Genomic DNA, 25865 nt, shown 5'->3' with positions numbered 1-25865 from the left:
TTCATGTCGTGACTAACCTTTCAAAGCACCTCATCATGGATGGATGACAGAGCCATCGGGTGATAGTCATTAAGGCACGCTGCCTGGGTTTTCTTTGGTACAGGAATGATGTCATCTTCTTGAAGCAGATAGGGACCTCAGATTGGTGTAAAGAGAGGTTAAAGATAACTGCAAATACCCCCATCAACTAGTCCAGGCAGGATCTGAGTGCTCGGCTGAGTACCCTATCTGGGCCAGTCACTTTCTGTGGGTTGATTTTCGAGAAAGCTGATCTGACGTCTGTGATTGTGACCTCGGATACCATCAGGTTCAGCCGAGGCTTCCAGGGTGGAGGGTGTGCTCTCGCTGACTCTTGCTCAAAATTGGCATAGAATGAAGCATTGAGCTCATCGGGGAGGGGTGCATTGGTGCCGATGATTCTACATACCTTATCTTGTAGCCTGTTACGTCTTGCAGACCTTGACATAGTCGATGGGAGTCTGTGTAGCTAGCCTGGGATCCTACCTTGGTCTGATAATGTCCTTTAGCATCTTTGATGGATCTCCCCGGTCATATCTGGCTTTCTTGTATAGACAGTAAGGAGTCTCACAACACCAGGTTAAAGTCCAACAGGTTTATTTGGTAGCAAAAGCCACTAGCTTTCGAAGCGCTGCTTCTTCATCAGGTGAGTGGGATTTCAGTTCACAAACAGGGCATATAAAGACACAAACTCAATTTACAAAATAATGGTTGGAATGTGAGTCTTTACAGGTAATCAAGTCTTAAAAGGTACAGACAATGTGAGTGGAGAGAGGGTTAAGCACAGGTTAAAGAGATGTGTATTGCCTCCAACCAGGACAGTTAGTGACATTTTGCAAGCCCAGGCAAGTCGTGGGGGTTACAGATAGTGTGACATGAACCCAAGATCCCGGTTGAGGCTGTCCTCATGGGTGCGGAACCTGGCTATCAGTCTCTGCTCAGCGATTGTGTGTCGTGAAGGCCGCCTTGGAAAACGCTTACCTGAAGATCAGAGGCCGAATGCCTGTGACCGCTGAAGTGTTCCCCAACAGGAAGAGAACACTCTTGCCTGGTGATTGTCGAGCGGTGTTCATTCATCCATTGTCGTAGCGTCTGCATGGTCTCCCCAATGTACATGCCTCGGGACATCCTTTCCTGCAGCGTATCAGGTAGACAACGTTGGCTGAGTTGCAAGTGTATGTACCATGTAACTGGTGGATGGTGTTCTCACGTGAGATGATGGCATCTGTGTCGATGATCCGGCACGTCTTGCAGAGGTTGCTGTGGCAGGATTGTGTGGTGTCGTGGTCACTGTTCTCCTGAAGGCTGGGTAGTTTGCTGCGGACAATGGTCTGTTTGAGGTTGTGCAGTTGTTTGAAGGCAAGAAGTGGGGGTGTGGGGATGGCCTTGGCGAGATGTTTGTCTTCATCAATGACATGTTAAAGGCTCCGAAGAAGATGTGGTAGCTTCTCTGCTCCGGGGAAGTACTGGATGACGAAGGGTACTCTGTCCGCCGTGTTCTGTGTTTGTCTTCTGAGGAGGTCGGTGCGGTTTTTCGCTGTGGCGCGTCAGAACTGTCGATCGATGAGTCAAGCGCCATATCCTGTTCTTATGAGGGCATCTTTCAGCGTCTGGAGGAGGTGTCTGTTGCGATCCTCCTCATCTGAGCAGATCCTGTGTATACGGAGGGCTTGTCTGTAGGGGATGGCTTCTTTAACGTGCTTAGGGTGGAAGCTGGAGAAGTGGAGCATCGTGAGGTTATCCGTGGGCTTGCGGTACAGTGAAGTGCTGAGGTGACTGTCCTTGATAGAGATGCGCATGTCTAAGAATGCAACCGATTCCGGAGAGTAGTCCATGGTGAGTCTGATGGTGGGATGGAACTTGTTGATGTCATCATATAGTTCTTTCAGTGATTGTTCACCATGCGTCCAAAGGAACAAAATGTCATCGACGTATCTAGTGTATAGCATCGGTTGAAGGTCCTGTGCGGTGAAGAGGTCTTGTTCGAACCTGTGCATGAAGATGTTGGCATATTGAGGTGCAAATTTGGTCCCCATGGCTGTTCCGTGTGTCTCGATGAAGAACTGGTTGTTGAAGGTGAAGACATTGTGGTCCAGGATGAAGTGGATGAGTTGTAAAATTGCATCTGGAGACTGGCAGTTGTCGGTGTTGAATACTGAGGCGCAATGCCATCGTCGTGGGGGATGCTGGTGTCGAGTGCCGAGACATCCATTGTGACAAGGAGTACTCCTGGTTCAACTGCTCCATGTGCGTTGAGTTTCTGTAGGAAGTCCGTAGTTTCGCGACAAAAGCTGGGGGTTCTTTGTACAATGGGTTTCAGAATGCCCTCGACGTAGCCAGTGAGGTTCTCGCACAGGGTCCTATTACCCGATACGATGGGACATCTCCATTTTCTTGTATAGGTCAGGATCACCTGACTTGAACGCCTCAGACCTGGACTTCACTAAGCACTAGATATCCCTGTTCATCCATGGTTTCCAGTTGGGAAATACACAGATTTACTTCTTTGGCACACAGTCTTCTATACACTTACTAATGAAGTCAGTTACTGTAGTGGCGTACTCATTCAGGTTGGTCGCTGAGTTTTTAAATATGACCAGTCCATTGACTTGAAGCAGTCCTGCAGGATATCATCCAATTCCTCAGACCAATACTGCATGACTTTAAATTTAAAGTAAGTTTCCATTTAGTTCAGCAAGACTGTAATATTCTGCTGGACAGCAGGATTCATAAAATCCTGGCCTGAAAAATCAAAAGCTGTGTCTCTCTACAATAAACCGGAGATATTTGCATAGTGACATGTGGAATTTCATTTCAATGCAATGTTCCATTGAATAGCATCTACCAGAACTTCAGTTACAGGGTAGAAGTGACATTAAAAAGTTTCCAACATCTTCATCAAAAGTTGGCATCACTACTCTTGACTTTACTGTTGTAAAGCCAGTTTATTATTTACATTTCATGCAAATCTTTATAACCTGACAACTTGATGTGACAGGTGCACGGTGACTCAAAAAGTGCAGGAATAAAATTTTTGAAATGTATAAACAATTCAATGTGCGCTATTTAAGATCAGCCTCAATTTCTAGCTCCACAGCAAAGCAAAAAATCCCTATAGAACATATATTGCCTATAACTGGCTAACTCACCAATTGTGAGAAGATTGTAACAGCCCCTCCCCTCAGAGCAATGCAGCTTCAGTTAGAAATTCAGCAGAATGAGAAACAGGGAAACAAGCCAGTCAGTCATTCTCCATTTGTGATCACTTTGTTTGAGTTCCAATCGATGGCAGCACATCTGTTGTGAGTAATTTATTCCAAGTTTAATTTACTGTAACAGGTTAAAGGTCTACTAGTTAATGACATTATCAGCTCAGTGTCTCATAAAGTGCACCATTATATGATAATTAGACAAGTACTGGGAAATAATTAGCCACATACTAATTATATATAGAGTAACAGATGGCAGGGAGTAAGAAAGCAATAATTCACCGACATGGCTCCGCTTTCATCATAAAACACAAAAGTAAGCAAATGAAATAGGACCAAAAGTAGCCCATTTGGCCCCTTGAATCTGTTCCATCATTCAACAATATCATTGCTGATCTGTCTGTGCTTCAAGTTCCACATTCACATCTACCCCTGATAACCTTAGATTTTTGTTCGGCAAGGGAATCTATCTACCTCTGCCTTAGGGATAATTAGGTGATCCTGCTTCCACTATCTTTGAGGCAGAGTTCCAAAGTCACACAAGTTTCAGAAAAAAAATTATCATCTCTGAAGCAGACCCTAATTTTAAAACAGTGTCTTTTAGTTCTGGATTCACCTACCTTGTTAAGACCATTCAGGATCTTACATACTTCAATCAAGCCAACCCTCACTCTAAACGCAAGTTGAAAGAAGCCTAACCTTCTCATTCCAGGTATCAATCCAGTAAATTTCCTCTGAACCACCTCTAATGCATTTATATTTTTCCTTAAATAATAAGACCAAAGCTGCATACAGTATTCGAGATGTGGTCTCACCAATATCCTGTTTAGCTGAAGCATAATATCCTTACTTTTCTGTTCAATAACTCTTGTCAAGGATAGCAATCCATTAGCCTTCTTAACTATTTTCTGTATCTGCATACTAACTTTTGTGAACTCATGCGTGATAACACCTAGATTCCTCTGCATCTCAGAATTCTGCAGTCGTTCTGTGTTAAGTAATACATTGCTTTTCTGTTCACCCTGCCAAAGTGAACAATTATACATCTTCCCACATTCGACTTGCTGTACCTACATACTAACCTTTTGTAACTCATGCATGAGAACACCTAGATCCCTCAGTACCTTGGGAGTTCTGCAGTCATTCTGTGCTAATTAATACGCTGCTTTTCTATTCTCCCTGCCAAAGTGAATAACTTCACGTTTTCCCTCATTATACTCCATCTGCCCACTCACTCAACCTATCTATATCCATCTGCAAACTGCTGGTCTTCTTTACATATTTTCTTAACTATTTTTGTGTTGGCTGCAAAATTTAGCAACCATGCCTTTGCTCCCCTCATCTAAGGCCTTGATGTAAATTGTAAAAAATTGAGGCCCCAGCACAGACCCCTGCGGGATCCACTCATCACATCCTTCCAATCAGACAAAGATCCAAGTTGCTAATATGCCATGAGTATTTATTTTCCACAATAATCTTTGATGTGGCACCTTATCAAATGCCTCCTAGAAATCCCCTACAGGCTCCCCTTTATCCACAGCACATGTTACCCCATCAAAGAACTCAAATAAATTGATGAAACATAATTTCCCTTTCATAAAACCCTCTTAAATGTCTGCCACTGCTTCTCTAACTCCTAGCCTAGTATGCTAGTTTTATTTTCTATTCATTCATGGCCTTCCCTAAAAGGATATTAGTGAACCAGATGAGTCTTTACAACAATCAACAATGGTTTCATGGTCATCATTAGGCTTTTAATTTCAGATTTTTATTGAATTCAAATTTCCCCATTTATCATGGTAGGATTCGAATCCAGGTCCCCAGAGCGTTACCGGTGGTCTCTGGATCACTAGCCCAGTGACAATACCATTATGCCACCACCTCCCTAATTCACTTTCATTACCACATAGTTGCTCTTATTTACTTCTTAGACCCACTCTTTTCCCTTCCAAACTGGATGTAAAATCCAATCATCTTGTGGTCCTGATGGACTTTAACCTAAAGTCTTAAAAGCGATGGCTAATGAGGTAGTAGATGCTTTGGTTTTAATTTTCTAGAAAGGTTGAATCAGACTGGAAAGTAGCAAATGTAAAGGGATGCTTTCACTCCGAGGTCATTAATAATCACAGAATACTACAGTGCAGAAGAGGCCCTTCAGCCCATCGCGTCAGCACCGACACATGAAATTCCCTGACCTGCCCACCTAATCCCACTTGCCAGCACTTGGTCCATAGCCTTGAATGTGATGGCGTGCCAAGTATTCATCCAGGTACTTTTTAAAAGGATGTGAGGCATCCCGCCTCCACCACCGTCCCAGGCAGTACATTCCAGACCATCACCACCCTCTGAGTAAAAAAGTTAAAATCCCCCCTAAACCTCCCACCCCTCACTTTTAACTTGTGTCCCCTTAAAACTGGCCCTTCAACTAAGGAGAACAGTTGCTCCCTATCCATCCTGTCCATGCCCCTCATAATCTTGAACACCAGGAATTAATCCCGTCACAATACAGAATACCAAGTCTAATATAAACTGCTTACTGGTTGGTTCCAGAAAATGCTGCTCTCTATCTCAAAAGCATTCTATGAATTCCTCATCCAGGCGACTCATGCCAATCTGATTTTTCCAGTTTAAATGCGGATTAAAGTACCCATGATTATTGCTGTTCCTTTATCACAAGCACACAATTTTTTTAATACTTCGTCCTAACGTTTGTGGTTACTGTTAGGAGGCCTACAGACCACTCCCACTAGTGCCTTCTTTCCCCACCCAATCGATTCCACATTCTGATCTCCTGAATCAAGGTAACCTCTAACTATTGCACCAAAGTCATCTTTGACTAATGTTGCTACCCCTCAATCTTTATCTAGTTTCCTATTCTTCTTGAATGTCATATACCACTCAATATTCAGTTTCAATCCTTGTATCATGGTACAATAGATAATAAAACAGCAGTAGAACTCCTTAATTTTAAATATCTTAATCTTGGAACCATGCTTTAATTGTACAGGTTCTAAATATCATTCTTAAAGTTGTTTTTAAAATAAGTAGCTACTGTTATGATCCCAGCTGATGAACTTTTAACAAGAGAATATAACATTTATAAAATTAGCAACAAACCTTCTATACTCTAATGTTCACAGTAAGTACACAGTCCATGAAAACCAATCACCGACCTGTGGTCAGATACCCCTCACACAACTTATGGATTTTTCATCAATTCCTCTCACTGTGAACCAACAGGTCTCACTGGAACTCGAAAAAGAGGGCTTCCTATCTCCATTCTCGAAGAACACGCCTTCTGTCTGATGTCTTCACCACCTCCAGGGTTTCAACCTCTTCCTCCGACGTTCCTCTCCTCTGGTTACCAAATACATAAAAACTTTGCCTTCTATGCAATCTCCGACACCCAGACATGCCAACAGAACACCATTGCTTTACGCCCCATTGTAAGTAGTCAACAACTTTAGGTCTCCTTGTATCTCTAGCTTCTCGCAGACCCACATTATCTAAGGTCTGTGCCTTGCAGCCCTGTCTTTTAACTTTGAACCTCTGTTCTTTACTCTTAGCATGATCTTTTCCAGGTTCCTGTTCTTTCTCTTTGACTAGGTCTTCTTGGAAGTTCCTCCTGTCCCTCTCCTTGGTTTTGAGACCTTTCTGTACTTTGTGGCCTGCTCACTGCAGTTTCCCTTCATGTCCTGCGAGAGAAAGACTTAAATTGCTCCCTACACCTTACCTCAACATAATCATCAAATGAACCTCAAACTGCTTTCTGTTCTCTTGTGACCTCTGTTGCTAAGCAACAACCATTTTTTATATACTGTTTGCTTTAGGGCTGTAAAATGTCATTAAAATGTAGGCATTTTTAAAGCAAAACTAAAATGGAAGTCTCTTTAGCAAACAATTGCAGAAATTTTAATTAAGCTAAAAATTAAAGCCATCTCTTATTCCTAATATGCACAAACATAATTTACTTAAAACTCTCTCTATTTCCTACTACTAGATTTAAGTAAGAACCACAAGTGTAGGTAAGTAAAGTTAAGTCAGGGCCAAGCAAAATAAAATAGTACAAGTAAAGCGAAGTAAAATAGAGTTAACATAAGGGAAATATATTGAAATGTTGGCAGGACAGCTCTGTCGTGTGGAACGCGCGTCCTGTAATATGTGGAAGTCATGGTTGCCACTGGTGTCCAAGATAATCACATGTGCAGGAACTGTCACCAGCTGCAGGAACCTGAGCTCTGGGTTTCAGAACATGAGCAGCAGCTGGAGTCACTGTGGCACATCTGCAAGGTGAGAGCTAGGTGGATAGCATGTTCAGAAAGGTGGTCACACTGCAGCTTAGGAGGCTGGAGCTGGAAAAGTAAATGGGTAACCACCAGGCAGTCCTAGAGAACTAGGCAGGTAATGCAGGAGTCCCCTGGGATCCCATCAGTTTTTCACAAACTTGGATTAAAGAGGAGCAAAAACGGCAGCTCAACATTCCTAAGAGAGGAGGTTGAAAAAGGTCAGGTGCAGCATTATTGATTAAAGAATCAATTATAGCTGTGAGGAGGGATAATATTTGTGGTAACTGGCCACAAACAGGTAGTCAAACGTATTGTGATATTCAATCTTCTTTACTTATAAAAGTATCAAAATACAGTAGAGCATGGACTCAGAACTGGAGGCAGCTAGTTACACAGATCCCTCGTGATAAAACTAAAAGCCCTCGCTACCGATGACATCATTTGCACATATGCATGCCCACTAAAGACATCAGTACATACATTCAAATAGGAAGATGCTTATATAACAATATACTCAATGAAGTATCAAATTAGGCCATCTGGTTTGAGCTCAGAAATAAATAAAAAAGGGTCAGCTGCACTGTTGGGAATGTATTGTAGACCCCCACATAGTGGAAGGGAGTAGGAGAGCAAATATGTTGGAATATTCCTGAGCCCAAAAACAATAGGGCAGTAATAGTTGGAGACTTCACATACCCTATCAAGTGGGATACGAACAGTGTGAGTGAAGGGCACAGTGGGCACAAAATTCTTCAACTACATTCATGTTTTAACCAGCAAGCAATTCAAGGGAGTGTATTTCTATATTTCGTTTTAGTAAATGAAGCTAGGCAAGTGGATGTTGTAGCAATGCGGGACAATTTGAGACAGTGACCGTAATACAGTTAGATTTAGCATCATTATGGGAAAAGACAGAGATAGAACGGGAGTAAAAGTTCTAAATTGGGAGAAGATAAATTTTGCAAAGTTGAGAGGTGATTTGGTGGAAGGGAACTGAATACAGCTACTAGAATGGATATCAGTGGGAGGCATTCAAAAGCAAGATTCTATGGGCACATAAGCGTAGACATGTCCCCACAAATAAAAACAAAGGTATTGCCAAATCTAGAGCCCCTGGTTATCCAGAAGTATACAGCATAAGATAAAGCAGAAAAAGAAAACTTACGATAGTCACAAAAAGTTTAATATTGTAGAAAGCCCAGGAAGTATAGAAAGTGCAGGGTGAAGTAAAAAAGGAAATTAGGAAAGCAAAGAGAAATATGAATATTGGCAGGTAAAATCAAAGGAAACCCAAAGATGTTTTACCAGCATATTAAGAGCAAGAGAATAAGCAAAGGGTAGGGCCTATCAGAGATGTATATGGTAACTTTGGGCAGGACTCTCATTGAGTACTTTTGTCTTCACTAAGAAGAGGAAGGATATGAACATTCTAGTTAAAGGGAAAGAGTGTAAAATTTTAGATACAATGAGCAGAATGAGAGAGTAAGTACTAGGGGGGCTGACTCTTTGAAGGTGGAGAAATCACCAGGGTTGGATGGATTGCAACCCAGGTAGATTATATCCCAGGCTGTTAAAGGAAGCCAGGGAGGAAATAGCAGATGCTGTGTTGAATCATTTTTCAATCCTCACTAGATACAGGCAAGTTACCAGGGGATTCGAGGTCTGCAAACATTGCACCATTATTTAAAAAGCAAGTGAGGGATAGGCCTGAAAACTGTAGGCCGATCAGTCTCATTTCAATCGTGGGAAAATTAGTGGAATCAATTCTGAGAGACAGGATAAATTATTTAGAAAGGTGCAGGTTGAACAGGGGTGGTCAGCATGATTTTGTTAGGGAAAGATTGTGTCTACTAGATTAATTGAATTTTTTGAAGTAAGATTAATGAGGGTAGTGTAGTGGATATTGTCGACATGGATTTTAGTAAAGCATTTGACAAGGTCCTACATGATAGACTGGTCAGAAAAGTGAAATCCCATGAGATACAGGGGAAGGTGGCATATTGGATACAAATAGAGTTCCAGATTCCCACCACCCTCTGGGTGAATAAGTTTTGCAACAAATCCCCTGCTCCTTACCTTAAATCTATGTCCCCTGGTTATTGACCCCTCTAATAAAGGGAAAGGGAAAGGGAAAGGGTATCTACATCCCTCATAACAGAACTAATGTTTTGATTCAGGATGAGTTAGCTCTTGGCTTCGTTGAGGTGCACAAAATTATCAAGGCCTAGACAGTAAAGACCAGTTTTCCCCAGCTGAGGGGTCAATTACCAGGGGGCATAGATTTAAGGTGATTGTAGAAGGATTAGAGGGGACATGAGGAAAACCTTTTCCACTCAAAGGGTGATGGGCATCTGGAGTTCACTGCCCGAATTGATGGTTGAGGCTGAATTCTACCTGGGCCAGAATTTTATGTTAAACGTGCAGGCACACACCCAACCCAGAATTATGTGAGAAAATGTCAGGTGCATCCTGACATCATTACGCTTGTGATCGACATTACCGCCAACAGGCACAGGACACAAAAGTGCACCCGCTAACAATTTAATAGGCAATTAAACCCATTTAGGGGCCAATTGTCAGGGATTTTATGTGGCCTGTCCACTTTTACGGTTGATGGGCGGGCCAATCGGCCTTCACATTTTCACTACAAACTCCATCCAGGGTGAAATAAAATGTCCAAACTTAAATAAAAGAAGAAATTTGAGGAATGATGTCAGCTGTCGGGTGACAGTTTGCAGCATTTTATTGAGCTGATTTCATGTATTTAATACTGCAGTTCCCTGAGGCAGCTCCACAGCAGCCATTAGTGTTTATGGAATGCCCTCCCACTCATTCGGCACCCAACCTCTTCCCCCACCTCGGCAGCTCTGAGTCTCTCTGGCTACTAGTTAATTGATGTGGAGATGCCAGCGTTGGACTGGGGTGAACACAGTAAGAAGTTCAGTATTCTGTAACTTGATTTTGTGTCTCTGTGCACTGTTTGAGAGCACATTTCCACTCCATCTGACGAAGGAGCAGCGCTCCGAAAGCTCATGGTATTTGCTACCAAATAAACCTGTTGGACTTTAACCTGGTGTTGTGAGACTTCTTACTGATTAATGGGCCAGGAAGGAGCCAGTCACAGCTTATTGCGTCCATTTCCAAGTCCCTCAATCATGCACGCCAAACAAACACTAGGTTCAGATCCTGGATCTACACCTGAAGTGCTGTAACGTGCTATGCCATGGACCAAGTGCCGGAAAGTTGGATTAAAATGAGCGGTTAGTTTCTTTTTGTCTTTTTTGGCCGACACACAATGGGCTGAATGGCCTCTTTCTGTGTCATAAGGTTTTCATGTTCTATGGTTCACTGATTACAGTACATCAAGGTAGCATAGAATACATATTAGGAGAGAAGACAGTCATCTAGAAATGAAGGTATATGCATATTAAATCACGCCATGGTACCAATTTGCTTTTAGGTGGATGCAAGAACATTTCACATAATGTGGACAGAATTTTACATTTCTCTTTTGACAGATTTGTAGATGGGGGTCCATAAAATTCATCAGCTGATCTTCCCACTGGACTCTCGACCACCTGAACATCTCCACAATTTTACGATGGGAGAGCTGAGACCCAGGCCTGTCACCCTTTGTCCTAAGTGAGGCTGACTGCCAATAGTTCTCAAGACCTCAGACCTCCAGAGATTCCTACCGTGGTCATCAAAGGATATGGGCAGCTCATTCAGCAGGCTACTTAACCTCAATTTCTACTATTGGAGCTGCGTCAAGATATAATGGGCATAAAAGAAAACTTAATACCTTATGAGAGCACAAAGGTGGCATGATTGTGGGAAGAAAGTTCAATTTGTCACATGTTAATTGCACATTATATTGTTTTCATTTTATTCTTGTGTGCATCATCATCATTTCTTGGGACTACCCAAGACTATCTGGCAGCCCTCATGGTTGGCATGCACTGATGGCTTTAGAAGAGTTAGGGTTATTTGCTTCATTGTGAAGGAAACCACATGGGTCTCTACATTCAGCTGTTAGTGAATGTTCATGTTATTGTCCAATTTTGCACTCACCAGTCTGTGGGACATGGATATACATGCGGGTTCAGCTGGCCTTTCAAGGAGATGGTCTAAGAATACTCTCAACGGGAACCATAGAATCCCTACAGTGCAGAAGGAGGCCATTTGGCCTATCGAGTCTGCACCTACCACAATTCCACCCAGGCCCTATTCCCGTAGTATAGTATGCGCTTCCGGAAATAATGGAACTCATGATCTTATAACGGGTGCAGGATCTAACTTCTCAATCACGGTAGGCTGATAAATGTACGTGTGAAACAGATGTTCCACTGCATCTTGGGGATGCTTCATAGGTGTCACCAGCCAGATATTGAGGGGACATCCCTTGTCACCCAGGATCCACCCCTCAATCTGGATTGGGGCCTCAAAAAGCTTGAGTTACGAGAGCTCCATAGGAAACAAGCACAGACATGCACAATTTTTTGTCTGTGGTGGCAGATCAATTGGGGGTTCAAAGAGTGAAAGACGTTGTGATTCACAAATATCGCTGGCTGGTTGCAGGGAACCCTAATGACCATGGGGCAGTTGATGACCCCCTTTCAGTCTAGAAAAACCAGTGATGGCGGTGAAGCCCAATGCCCTTGCCAAATGACTGTCCTCATCAGTGAATTGATGAATTCATTCACATGATGGAAGAGAGCACTGGTCACCTCCTTTATGCACCTGTGTGATGCCACAAGTCTTCCAAAGAGCCCTGGAAATCACCACTGCCGAAAGAAAACACTGAGCACCACCATCGGGAGAAACTGGTATGGGGTTTCCACCAAATCCACATGGTTGGAGGCCTTGCTGTACAATCCCAGATATTTCAGTGACCACTTCCTGTGACAGCTTCAGACATCTTTGGCATTGCCTCTCTAACGTCGGCAGGTAATTAGTTCTTAACCTGAGGATGTGGTGACTGTGAAGGGTTAATGTTAAATATGCTAATAGACAGTCTACACCAGTGATGTAACATCACATGACAACAGAACATTTTAAGATGTAGGTCTGCGTGAGACTTCATGCCGAGTCTTGTCTATAGTTAGAAGAGTGTTTAATAAAAAGTTTACCAGCAGCCTTTCTGCCAGCAATCTCTATCAATCTGAATCAAGGTAAATTGGAGCTATGACCCATAATGATGATAACAGACAAGGGCAACAGTAAAGCACCCAGTAAACTACTCAGTGACTGAAAAAAAAGCCGCAATCAAAATGACTGCAAAAAAGGGACATTCATGGGAAGAAATGCCAACAAAATTCAAAGTAAAGAAAAGTCATAGAGAAAATCTTGACGTGGAAAGCCCGGATCAAACCGGGAAGTGGTAGAATTGGCATTGTAGTCAAGTAAAGAATTGCTTTGAGACTAGCAGAGAAGGCTGGCAAGCAACATTCCCGACGCCAAAGCATTATTGCAGATGACAATGATCATACAATGAAGAAATAGCAACATATTAAAATGTTATAAAAGGTTTTGATACATATTTTACCCTTAGAAGGAACACAAGCACAGAAAAAGGTGAAGTTCACGAGGCGTATCCAAAGGTGGGAGACCATTTACTTGGATTTATACTGATTGTTTAAGTGGTCATGAGGACACGGGGAATCATCAACAGATCTCCCCATGGGCTTTGCGGAGTATGAGTTTCCTTATTAAGGAAACGGGATCCCACCCAATGAGAAATGAGCAGCAGGACTATAAAACCCACTCTCACAGCCTGGACCTAGTATTATAGGTCTGGAGCTTAGGACTTGTGTTGGTGTAAGCTGTGGGCACAGCTTTTTCTTTATGTTCAATAAAGCAGTGTGACACTGGAAGACTGGCCCTGACAAGGTTATTACATTGTCAGTTGTGAATATAGAATCACATTGTTGTAGGAGTTTTAGAGGTGACTTTTATCATATTTTCTTCAGTGGAGGGAGAATTTAATGCTATCAAAGGCTGTGCAGTTAACAAAGCTGGCAGAAGCAAGAAAGCAAAACCATGTATTTATTCGAGGTGATAGTGGGGTTTTATGGCAAAATATTACAAGTCCAACAGGTTTATTTGGCAGCAAATGTCATTAGCTTTCGGAGCGCTGCTCCTTCGTCAGATGGAGTGGATATCTGCTCTCAAACAAGGCCTACAGAGACACAAAATCAAGTTACAGAATACTGATTAGAAATCCCAAGAGGCCAACAGTGAACAGAATGAGACAGCCAATGAATCGGAACAGCCGACAGAGAGATCCGCAGTGCAACCGAAGAGGAAAGAGTCGAATTGGACTCCTCCAGAAGGCCGCTGCCCTTGACTTGACATGTATGCCCAAGCCATCAGGAGGTGCGTCAACACCAAATTCATCAGCCGCACTCACAAGACAGCCCCGAACATCACCCAAGCACAACGCAACGCCATCCATGCTCTCAAGACCAACCGCAACATTGTCATCAAACCAGCAGACAAAGGAGGGGCCATCGTCATACTGAACAGAACGGATTACTGCAAAGAAGTGTACCAACAACTGAACAACGAGGAACACGACAGACAGTTACCCACAGATCCGACCAAAGAACACACCCGTCAACTCAACACTCTGATCACGACCTTTGATCCGGACCTTCAGAGCACCCTCCGTGCTCTCATCCCACGTACTTCCCGCGTTGGAGATCTCTACTGCCTCCCGAAGATGCACAAGGCAAACACACCCGGCCGTCCCATCGTATCGGGCAATGGGACCCTGTGCGAGAACCTCTCCGGCTATGTCGAGGGCATCCTGAAACCCATTGTACAAAGAACCCCCAGCTTTTGTCGCGACACTATGGACTTCCTACAGGAACTCAACACACATGGAGCAGTTGAACCAGGAGCACTCCTCGTCACAATGGATGTCTCGGCACTCTACACCAGCATCTCCCACAATGATGGCATTGCTGCAACGGCCTCAGTACTCAACGCCGACAACTGCCAGTTTCCAGATGCAATTTTACAACTCATCCACTTCATCCTGGACCACAATGTCTTCACCTTCAACAAACAGTTCTTCATCTAGACACAACGAACAGCCATGGGGACCAAATTCGCACCTCAATATGCCAACATCTTCATGCACAGGTTCGAACAAGACTTCTTCACCGCACAGGACCTTCAACCGATGCTATACACTAGATACATCGATGACATTTTCTTCCTTTGGAGTCATGGTGAACAATCACTGAAACAACTATATGATGACATCAACAATTTCCATCCCACCATCAGGCTCACCATGGACTACTCTCCGGAATCGGTTGCATTCTTGAACACACGCATCTCCATTAAGGACGGTCACCTCAGCACCTCACTGTACCGCAAGCCCACGGATAACCTCACGATGCTCCACTTCTCCAGCTTCCACCCTAAACACGTTTAAGAAGCCATCCCCTACAGACAAGCCCTCCGTATACACAGGATCTGCTCGGATGAGGAGGATCGCAACAGACACCTCCAGACGCTGAAAGATGCCCTCATAGGAACAGGATATGGCGCTCGACTCATTGATCGACAGTTCCGACGCGCCACAGCGAAAAACCGCACCGACCTCCTCAGAAGACAAACACGGGACATGGTGGACAGAGTACCCTTCGTCGTCCAGTGCTTCCCCAGAGCGGAGAAGCTACGGCATCTCCTCCAGAGCCTTCAACATGTCGTTGATGAAGACGAACATCTCGCCAAGGCCATCCCCACACCCCCACTTCTTGCCTTCAAACAACCGCACAACCTCAAACAGACCATTGTCCGCAGCAAGCTACCCAGCCTTCAGGAGAACAGTGATCACGACACCACACAACCCTGCCACAGCAATCGCTGCAAGATGTGCCGGATCATCGACATGGATGCCATCATCTCACGTGAGAACACGGTACCTACTCTTGCAACCCGGCCAACGTTGTCAACCTGATACGCTGCAGGTAAGGATGTATCAAGGCATGGTACATTGGGGAAACCATTCAGATGCTACAACAACGGATGAATGAACACCACTCGACAATCACGAGGCAAGACTGTTCTCTTCCTGTGGGGGAGTACTTCAGCGGTCACGGGCATTCAGCCTCTGATCTTCGGGTAAGCGTTCTCCAAGGGGCTTTCATGACACACGACACCGCAGGGTCGCTGAGCAGAAACTGATTGCCAATTTCCGCACACATGAAGACGGCCTAAATCGGGATCTAGGGTTCATGTCACACTATCAGTAACGCCCACAGCTTGCCTTGGACTTGCAGAATCTCACTGGCTGTCCTGTCTGGAGACAATACACATTTCTTTAACCTGTGCCTAATGCTCCCTCCACTCACATTGTCTGTATCTTTAAGACCTGATTAGCTGTAAAGATTCGCATTCTAATCAGTATTCTGTAACTTGATTTTGTGTCTCTGTATGCCCTGTTTGAGAGCAGATATCCATTCCATCTGACGAAGGAGCAGCACTCCGAAAGCTAATGACATTTGCTACCAAATAAATCTGTTGGACTTTAACCTGGTGTTGTTAAAACTCTTACTGTGTTTACCCCAGTCCAACGCTGGCATTTCCTCATCAAAATATTACAAGCACAGCACAGCTTGTAGGACACAGGTAACAGTGCATCCACTCAAAAAATGAGGCAAGAGTGAAGAAGACACAGTATCCACCATTACTCAATGTTCTTGATGTGGCACGAAGAGTATCCCATCAATAATGCGAGTGCTATTCCTGTAAAAGAAGAGGCCACAGCAAAGAACTCCTAACTCAGAAATTTGAGAAACTATTTAAAGTACATAGCAGTCAAGAAATTGAAAGTCAATGAAGGGCCATCTTGGGAGACATTATAGGATCTAATGTGAACTTCTGGAGCTCAGACATTATTATCAACAGACATAAAACAAACTTCAATTTAGACAATGGAACAGGAGTTCCAGTTCTTTCAGTCATTGACCATACCACTCCATGGTCCAGAGACATTCAGCTCAAGGTCAAAGGACAATTGAACACCACTCTTCACTACAAAGTAAGAGATATCACAGAAACTTTGCACGTGGTGTAAAACCAAACACGTTCATGATCAAGCAGCAAAACTCACGCAGACCTAAGGCCCATCTATGAATTAGATGAGTTGGAAAGCCAAGACAAAGCAAAAGAATGGAGCACAGAATTTCTAAATTTATTTTGAGGTCATGGGAAGTTGAAAACATCCCATCACATCACACTGAGACCAGATGCCAAACCAGTGTGCTTCTTCATCCCAAGCAAAGTTCCACACCCACTTTTACAGCAGCTGAAGTGACAAATAGAGTCAATGCTACATCAGTGAGTAATCGCACCTTTAATTAAACCTATAAATTGGTGTTCAGGTGTGGTTCCAGTACCAAAAGCAAACAATTCACTGCACATTTGTGTTGACCTCACACAGTGGAAAGGGAGATCCATCCAATTGCCTCTCTGGACAATAAGGTGGCAAAAGCTAGCAAAAAGCATTTTTAAAAAAATCAAAGTCGATGCAAACTATGCTATATGAATGGGTCAAGGTACAGCTAAGGACGTGGGCAGCAGAGTTTTGGATAAGCTCAAATTAACAGAATGTAGAAAGGGGAAGTCAGCCATGGAACAGTTTATTTCCAACTGAATAGGAAGACACCAGAGAAACATAGAAGATAGGAGCAGGAGGAGGCCATTTGGCCCTTTGAGCCTGCTGTGCCATTCATTATGATCGTGGCTGATCGTCCAACTCAAAAGCCTAATCCTGCTTTCTCCCCATAACCTTAGATCCCATTCGCTCCAAGTGCTATATCTAGCTCTCTCTTGAATACATTCAATGTTTTGGCATCAACTACTTCCTGTGGTAATGAATTCCACAGGCCCAACATTCTTTGGGAGAAGAAATGTCTCCTCACCTCCATCCTAAATGGTCTACCCTGAATCCTCAGACTGTGAGCCCTGGTTTTGGACTCCTAAACCATCGGGAACATCCTCCCTGCATCTACCCTGTCTAGTCCTGTTAGAATTTTACAAGTCTCTATGAGATCCCCCCTCAAAGTTTATTTATTGTTGTCACAAATAGGCTTACATTAAACACTTCAGTGAAGTTACTGTGAAAATCCCCTCGTCGCCACACTCTGGCGCCTGTTCGGGTACACTGAGGGAGAATTTAGCATGGCCAATGCACTTAACCAGCATGTCTTTTGGACTGTGGGAGGAAACCGAAACACCCGGAGGAAACCCATGCAGACACAGGGAGACGTGCAGATTCCACACAGACAGTGGCCCAAGCTGGGAATCGAACCCAGGTCCCTGGTGCTGTGAGGCAGCAGTGCTAACCACTGTGCCACCTTGAACTCCAGCGAAAACAATCCTAACCTAGTCAATCTCTCCTCATACATCAGTCCCACCATCCCTGGAATCAGCCTAGTAAACCTTCGCTGCACTCCCTCGAGAGCAAGACCATCCTTCCTCAGGAAAGGAGACCAAAACTGCACACAATATTCTAGGTATGGCCTCACCAAGGCGCACATCGACTGGCTCCCGCTTGTCAACTCTACTAGTTACATCTTCAAAGAATTTCAACAGATTTGTCAAGCATGATCTTCCCTTCATAAATCCATGCTGACTCTGTCTGATCCTGCCACTGCTGTCTAAATGCTCTGCTATAAAGTCCTTGATAATGGATTCACAAATTTTCCCCACGACCAATGTTAGGCTTACTGGTCTATAATTCCCTGTTTTCTCTCTACCTCCCTTTTTGCATATTGGAGTGACATTAGCTACCCTCCAATCTGCAGGGACTGTTCCAAAGTCTATAGAGTCCTGGAAGATGACCACCAATGCATTCACTATTTCTAGAGCCACTTCCTTAACTACTCTGGGATGTAGATTATCAGGCCCTGGGGATTTATCTGCCTTCAATCCCATCAATTTTCCCAGCACCATTTCTCCACAAATACTGATCTCCCTCAGTCTTCCCTCTCACTAAATCTTGCATTCTCCAACATTTCTGGTATCTGATTTGTGTCCTCTTGGTTTGTTTAAGAGATCAGATCCAGGGGAGCAATGAGTTTGAAGTTACTGAGGTTGTAGGGATCATGTCCACAATCAACGACTTAGGACATCTGTAAAACCATAAACGGTCAACAACTGAATGAGAGGGAAAGAAACTCAGCAAGAAAATAAAGCGTAAGATCATTTAGAAACATGAGAAGAGGCAATGACTTTAAGGCTCTAAATGGTGCTAAAATATTTGGCTGAGCTCCTTTGAATAAACTATAAAATTCCCAAGAAATAAAAGGTCATGTTTGCTGATGAATTGCTACCCAACCACATACTCGTACATTCCTGGATTACTTCCATTCACTGGATACTTTTCTCTCCTCGTAACCACCTCACTGAATCTTAATTCTTAATCCTTACACCCCATTTGCTTACCCAATACAACAGCCACCACAAACCGGCAGCAGCCACGCTCTGGGACAATATGAAGTACATTTGCATACAAGCAACAAACCCCAAAGCAGCAATGCACAAGAGAAGCGTGTTCCCCTTCAAACCAGACACACAGAGGTTACGGAATCTTCCTCTTTCACACAGCCAGGCGAAAGCTCGCAAGGGTGAATAAACTCACACTGCACTCCTTCTCTAAGATGTGAGATTTACCTGAAGCAGTGGAGTTGATGGTCTGACTGGAGACGAGAGTTGCCATCCTGACGCTCCGCTCCCGCAGCTTTCACTTTGAGCAGCTACTACCGTGTCTTGATGGACAGCTCAGTCAGCCAATCAGCTCAGGGAGAGCGACAGCGGTCAACCAATTAGAATCAGAATGGTGACGGATTAGCCAACGGCCTGAGTGACAGCTGGACTTAATTGAGACAGGAACTCCAGCAAAACAGGCAGTGAGATAGGAACGACAGCAAAACAGGCAGTGAGATAGGAACTACAGCAAAACAGGCAGTGAGATAGGAACTACAGCAAACAGGCAGTGAGATAGGAACTCCAGCAAACAGGCAGTGAGATAGGAACTCCAGCAAACAGGCAGTGAGATAGGAACTACAGCAAAGCAGGCAGTGAGATAGGAACTACAGCAAAACAGGCAGTGAGATAGGAACTCCAGCAAACAGGCAGTGAGATAGGAACTACAGCAAAGCAGGCAGTGAGATAGGAACTACAGCAAAGCAGGCAGTGAGATAGGAACTCCAGCAAAACAGGCAGTGAGATAGGAACTACAGCAAAACAGGCAGTGAGATAGGAACTACAGCAAAACAGGCGGTGAGATAGGAACTACAGCAAAACAGGCAGTGAGATAGGAACTACAGCAAAGCAGGCAGTGAGATAGGAACTACAGCAAAACAGGCAGTGAGATAGGAACTACAGCAAAGCAGGCAGTGAGACAGGAACTACAGCAAACAGGCAGTGAGACAGGAACTACAGCAAAGCAGGCAGTGAGATAGGAACTACAGCAAAGCAGGCAGTGAGATAGGAACGACAGCAAAGCAGGCAGTGAGATAGGAACTACAGCAAACAGGCAGTGAGATAGGAACGACAGCAAACAGGCAGTGAGATAGGAACTACAGCAAAGCAGGCAGTGAGATAGGAACTACAGCAAAACAGGCAGTGAGATAGGAACTACAGCAAAACAGGCAGTGAGATAGGAACTACAGCAAAACAGGCAGTGTGATAGGAACTACAGCAAATCAGGCAGTGAGATAGGAACTACAGCAAAGCAGGCAGTGAGATAGGAACTGCAGCAAACAGGCAGTGAGATAGGAACTACAGCAAAGCAGGCAGTGAGATAGGAACTACAGCAAAGCAGGCAGTGAGAGAGGAACTCCAGCAAACAGGCAGTGAGATAGGAACTCCAGCAAACAGGCAGTGAGATAGGAACTACAGCAAAGCAGGCAGTGAGATAGGAACTACAGCAAAGCAGGCAGAGAGATAGGAACTCCAGCAAAACAGGCAGTGAGATAGGAACTACAGCAAAACAGGCAGTGAGATAGGAACTACAGCAAAACAGGCAGTGAGATAGGAACTACAGCAAAGCAGGCAGTGAGATAGGAACGACAGCAAAACAGGCAGTGAGATAGGAACTACAGCAAAGCAGGCAGTGAGATAGGAACTACAGCAAAGCAGGCAGTGAGATAGGAACTACAGCAAAGCAGGCAGTGAGATCGGAACTACAGCAAACAGGCAGTGAGATAGGAACTACAGCAAAGCAGGCAGTGAGATAGGAACTACAGCAAAACAGGCAGTGAGATAGGAACTACAGCAAAACAGGCAGTGAGATAGGAACTACAGCAAAGCAGGCAGTGAGATAGGAACTACAGCAAAACAGGCAGTGAGATAGGAACTACAGCAAAACAGGCAGTGAGATAGGAACTACAGCAAAGCAGGCAGTGAGATAGGAACTACAGCAAACAGGCAGTGAGATAGGAACTACAGCAAAGCAGGCAGTGAGATAGGAACTACAGCAAAACAGGCAGTGAGATAGGAACTACAGCAAAACAGGCAGTGAGATAGGAACTACAGCAAAGCAGGCAGTGAGATAGGAACTACAGCAAAGCAGGCAGTGAGATAGGAACTACAGCAAAACAGGCAGTGAGATAGGAACTACAGCAAAGCAGGCAGTGAGATCGGAACTACAGCAAACAGGCAGTGAGATAGGAACTACAGCAAAACAGGCAGTGAGATAGGAACTACAGCAAAGCAGGCAGTGAGATAGGAACTACAGCAAAGCAGGCAGTGAGGTAGGAACTACAGCAAAGCAGGCAGTGAGGTAGGAACTACAGCAAAACAGGCAGTGAGATAGGAACTACAGCAAAGCAGGCAGTGAGATAGGAACTCCAGCAAACAGGCAGTGAGATAGGAACTCCAGCAAACAGGCAGTGAGATAGGAACTACAGCAAAGCAGGCAGTGAGATAGGAACGACAGCAAAACAGGCAGTGAGATAGGAACTACAGCAAAACAGGCAGTGAGATAGGAACTACAGCAAAGCAGGCAGTGAGATAGGAGCTACAGCAAACAGGCAGTGAGATAGGAACTACAGCAAAACAGGCAGTGAGATAGGAACTACAGCAAAACAGGCAGTGAGATAGGAACTACAGCAAAACAGGCAGTGAGATCGGAACTACAGCAAAACAGGCAGTGAGATCGGAACTACAGCAAAACAGGCAGTGAGATCGGAACTGCAGCAAAACAGGCAGTGAGATAGGAACTGCAGCAAAACAGGCAGTGAGATCGGAACTGCAGCAAAACAGGCAGTGAGATAGGAACTGCAGCAAAACAGGCAGTGAGATCGGAACTGCAGCAAAACAGGCAATGAGATCGGAACTGCAGCAAAACAGGCAGTGAGATAGGAACTACCGCAAACAGGCAGTGAGATAGGAACAACCGCAAACAGGCAGTGAGATAGGAACTACCGCAAACAGGCAGTGAGATAGGAACTATCTCAAGAGGCTTGGAATACAAAAGCAGGGATGTACTTCTGAGGCTTTATAAAGCACTGGTTAGGCCCCATTTGGAGTACTGTGAGCAATTTTGGGCCCCACACCTCAGGAAGGACATACTGGCACTGGAGCGGGTCCAGCGGAGATTCACACGGATGATCCCAGGAATGGTAGGCCTGACATACGATGAACGTCTGAGGATCGTGGGATTATATTCATTGGAGTTTAGGAGGTTGAGGGGAGATCTGATAGAAACTTACAAGATAATGAACGGCTTAGATAGGATGGACGTAGGGAAGTTGTTTCCATTAACAGGGGAGACTAGGACGCGGGGGCACAGCCTTAGAATAAAAGGGAGTCACTTTAGAACAGAGATGAGGAGAAATTTCTTCAGCCAGAGAGTGGTGGGTCTGTGGAATTCATTGCCACAGAGGGCTGTGGAGGCCGAGACGTTGAGCGTCTTCAAGACAGAAATTGATAAATTCTTGATTTCTCGAGGAATTAAGGGCTATGGGGAGAGAGCGGGTAAATGGAGTTGAAATCAACCATGATTGAATGGTGGAGTGGACTCGATGGGCCGAATGGCCTTACTTCCGCTCCTATGTCTTATGGTCTTATGGTCTAACTACAGCAAAACAGGCAGTGAGATAGGAACTACAGCAAACAGGCAGTGAGATAGGAATTACAGCAAAACAAGCAGTGAGATAGGAATTACAGCAAAACAAGCAGTGAGATAGGAATTACAGTAAAACAAGCAGTGAGATAGGAATTACAGCAAAACAGGCAGTGAGATAGGAATTACAGCAAACAGGCAGTGAGGTAGGAAGTACAGCAAACAGGCAGTGAGGTAGGAAGTACAGCAAACAGGCAGTGAGATAGGAACTACAGCAAAACAGGCAGTGAGATAGGAATTACAGCAAAACAGGCAGTGAGATAGGAACTACAGCAAAACAGGCACTGAGATAGGAATTACAGCAAAACAGGCAGTGAGATAGGAATTACAGCAAAACAGGCAGTGAGATAGGAAGTACAGCAAACAGGCAGTGAGGTAGGAAGTACAGCAAACAGGCAGTGAGGTAGGAACTCCAGCAAAACGGGCAGTGAGGTAGGAACGACAGCAAAACGGGCAGTGAGATAGGAACTACAGCAAAACAGGCAGTGAGATAGGAACTACAGCAAAACAGGCAGTGAGGTAGGAACTCCAGCAAAACAGGCAGTGAGATAGGAACTACAGCAAAACAGGCAGTGAGGTAGGAACTACAGCAAAACAAGCAGTGAGTTAGGAACTACAGCAAAACAGGCAGTGAGATAGGAACTACAGCAAAACAGGCAGTGAGATAGGAACGACAGCAAAACAAGCAGTGAGATCGGGACTACAGCAAAACAGGCAGTGAGATAGGGACTACAGCAAAACAGGCAGTGAGATCGGAACTACAGCAAAACAAGCAGTGAGATAGGAACTACAGCAAAACAGGCAGTGAGATAGGAATTAAAGCAAATGGACGGTGAGATAGGAACTGCAGCAAATAGGCAGTGAGATAGGAACTACCGCAAACAGGCAGTGAGACACGAACCACAGAAAAGAGGCAGTGAGATAGGAACTCCTGCAAAACAGGCAGCGAGATAGGAACTACAGCAAAACAGGCAGTGAGATAGGAACTACAGCAAACACGCAGTGAGATAGGAACTACAGCAAACAGGCAGTGAAGTAGGAACTCCAGCTAAACAGGCAGCGAGATAGGAACTGCAGCAAACAGGCAGTGAGATAGGAACTGCAGCAAACAGGCAGTGAGATCGGAACTACAGCAAAACAGGCAGTGAGATAGGAACTACAGCAAACACGCAGTGAGGTAGGAACTCCAGCTAAACAGGCAGCGAGATAGGAACTGCAGCAAACAGGCAGTGAGATAGGAACTGCAGCAAACAGGCAGTGAGATAGGAACTACAGCAAACACGCAGTGAGGTAGGAACTCCAGCTAAACATGCAGTGAGATAGGAACTGCAGCAAACAGGCAGTGAGATCGGAACTACAGCAAAACAGGCAGTGAGATAGGAACTACAGCAAACGGGCAGTGAGATAGGAATGACAGCAAAACAGGCAGTGAGACAGGAACTAAAGCATACAGGCAGTGAGAAAGAGCCCCAACAAAACAGGCAGTGAGATAGGAACTACAGCAAAACAGGCAGTGAGATCGGAACTACAGCAAACAGGCAGTGAGATAGGATCTACAGCAAATCAGGCAGTGAGTTAGGAACTACAGCAAACAGGCAGTGAGATAGGAACTACAGCAACACAGGCAGTGAGATAGGAACGACAGCAAACGGGAAGTGAGATCGGAACTACAGCAAACAGGCAGTGAGATAGGAACTCCAGCAAAACAGGCAGCGAGATAGGAACTGCAGCAAACAGGCAGTGAGATAGGAACTACAGCCAAACAGGCAGTGAGATCGGAACTACAGCAAACAGGCAGTGAGATAGGGACTACAGCAAAACAGGCAGTGAGATAGGAACTACTGCATAGAGACAGTGAGATCGGAGCTACAGCAAACAGGCAGTGAGAGACGAACTGGAGCAAAACAGGCAGTGAGATAGGAACTACAGCAAACAGGCAGTGAGATAGGAACGACAGCAAAAAGGCAGTGAGATAGGAACTACGGAAAATAGGCGGTGAGAGAGGAACTACAGAAAAGAGGCAGTGAGATAGCAACTACAGCAGACAGGCAGTGAGTTAGGAACTACAGCAAACGGGAAGTGAGACAGGAACAACAGCAAACTGGCCGTGAGATAGGAACAACAGAAAAGAGGCAGTGAGATAGGAACTCCAGCAAAACAGGCAGCGAGGTACGAACTACAGCAAACAGGCAGTGAGATAGGAACTACAGCAAACGGGCAGTGAGACAGGAACTACAGCAAACAGGCAGTGAGATAGTAACTACAGCAAACAGGCAGTGAGATAGGAACTACAGCAAAACAGACAGCGAGATCGGAACTACAGCAAACAGGCAGTGAGAGATAGGAACTGCAGCAAAACAGGCAGCGAGATCGGAACTACAGCAAACAGGCAGTGAGATAGGAACAACAGCAACACAGGCAGTGAGATAGGAACTACAGCAAACAGGCAGTGAGATAAGACCTGCAGCAAACAGGCAGTGAGATAGGAACTACAGCAAACAGGCATGAGATAAGAGCTACAGCAAAACAGGCAGTGAGAGACAATCGAGAGCAAAACAGGCAGTGAGATCGGAACTACAGCAAACAGGCAGTGAGATAGGAACTACAGCAACACAGGCAGTGAGATAGGAACTACAGCAAACAGGCAGTGAGATAGGAACTACAGCAAAACAGGCAGTGAGTGATAGGAACTGCAGCAAACAGGCAGTGAGAGAGGAACGACAGCAAAACAGGCAGTGAGTGATAGGAACTACAGCAAACAGGCAGTGAGATAGGAACTACAGCAACACAGGCAGTGAGATAGGAACTACAGCAAACAGGCAGTGAGATAGGAACTACAGCAAAACAGCAGTGAGATCGGAACTACAGCAAACAGGCAGTGAGATAAGCGCTACAGATAACAGGCAGTGAGATAGGAACTACAGCAAACAGGCAGTGAGTGATAGGAACTACCGCAAAACAGCAGTGAGTGATAGGAACTACAGCAAAGAGACAGTGAGATCGGAGCTACAGCAAACAGGCAGTGGGAGACGAACGCGTGCAAAACAGGCAGTGAGATAGGAACGACAGCAAAACAGGCAGTGAGATAGGAACTACGGAAAATAGGCAGTGAGAGAGGAACTACAGAAAACAGCCCGTAATATAGGAACAACAGCAAAACAGGCAGTGAGATAGGAACTACGGAAAATAGGCAGTGAGAGAGGA

General features: G+C 44.7%; 1 protein-coding gene across 5 annotated transcripts in view; it reads right to left on the bottom strand.

Annotated features, from left to right (window-relative positions):
• LOC144510701 (inactive ubiquitin thioesterase OTULINL-like) overlaps positions 1 to 19284 on the bottom strand; it is a 104154-nt gene extending 84870 nt beyond the window's left edge. For 4 of the 5 annotated variants that reach the window (XM_078240423.1, XM_078240433.1, XM_078240441.1 and 1 more), the window contains exon 1: positions 19205 to 19284. In XM_078240423.1, coding sequence (XP_078096549.1) covers positions 19205 to 19250 — 46 coding nt within the window. In that variant the 5' untranslated portion in view covers positions 19251 to 19284. The remainder of the gene's footprint in view (positions 1 to 19204) is intronic. The other variant, XM_078240451.1, reaches the window with a different exon arrangement.
• Between the last annotated feature and the right edge of the window lie 6581 nt (positions 19285 to 25865).

The sequence above is a fragment of the Mustelus asterias genome, chromosome 2, assembly GCF_964213995.1.
Source record: "Mustelus asterias chromosome 2, sMusAst1.hap1.1, whole genome shotgun sequence".
Lineage (NCBI taxonomy): Eukaryota > Metazoa > Chordata > Chondrichthyes > Carcharhiniformes > Triakidae > Mustelus > Mustelus asterias.
The sequence above is the reverse complement of the archived record's forward strand: the minus strand, read 5'-3'. Positions and strand labels throughout refer to the sequence as shown.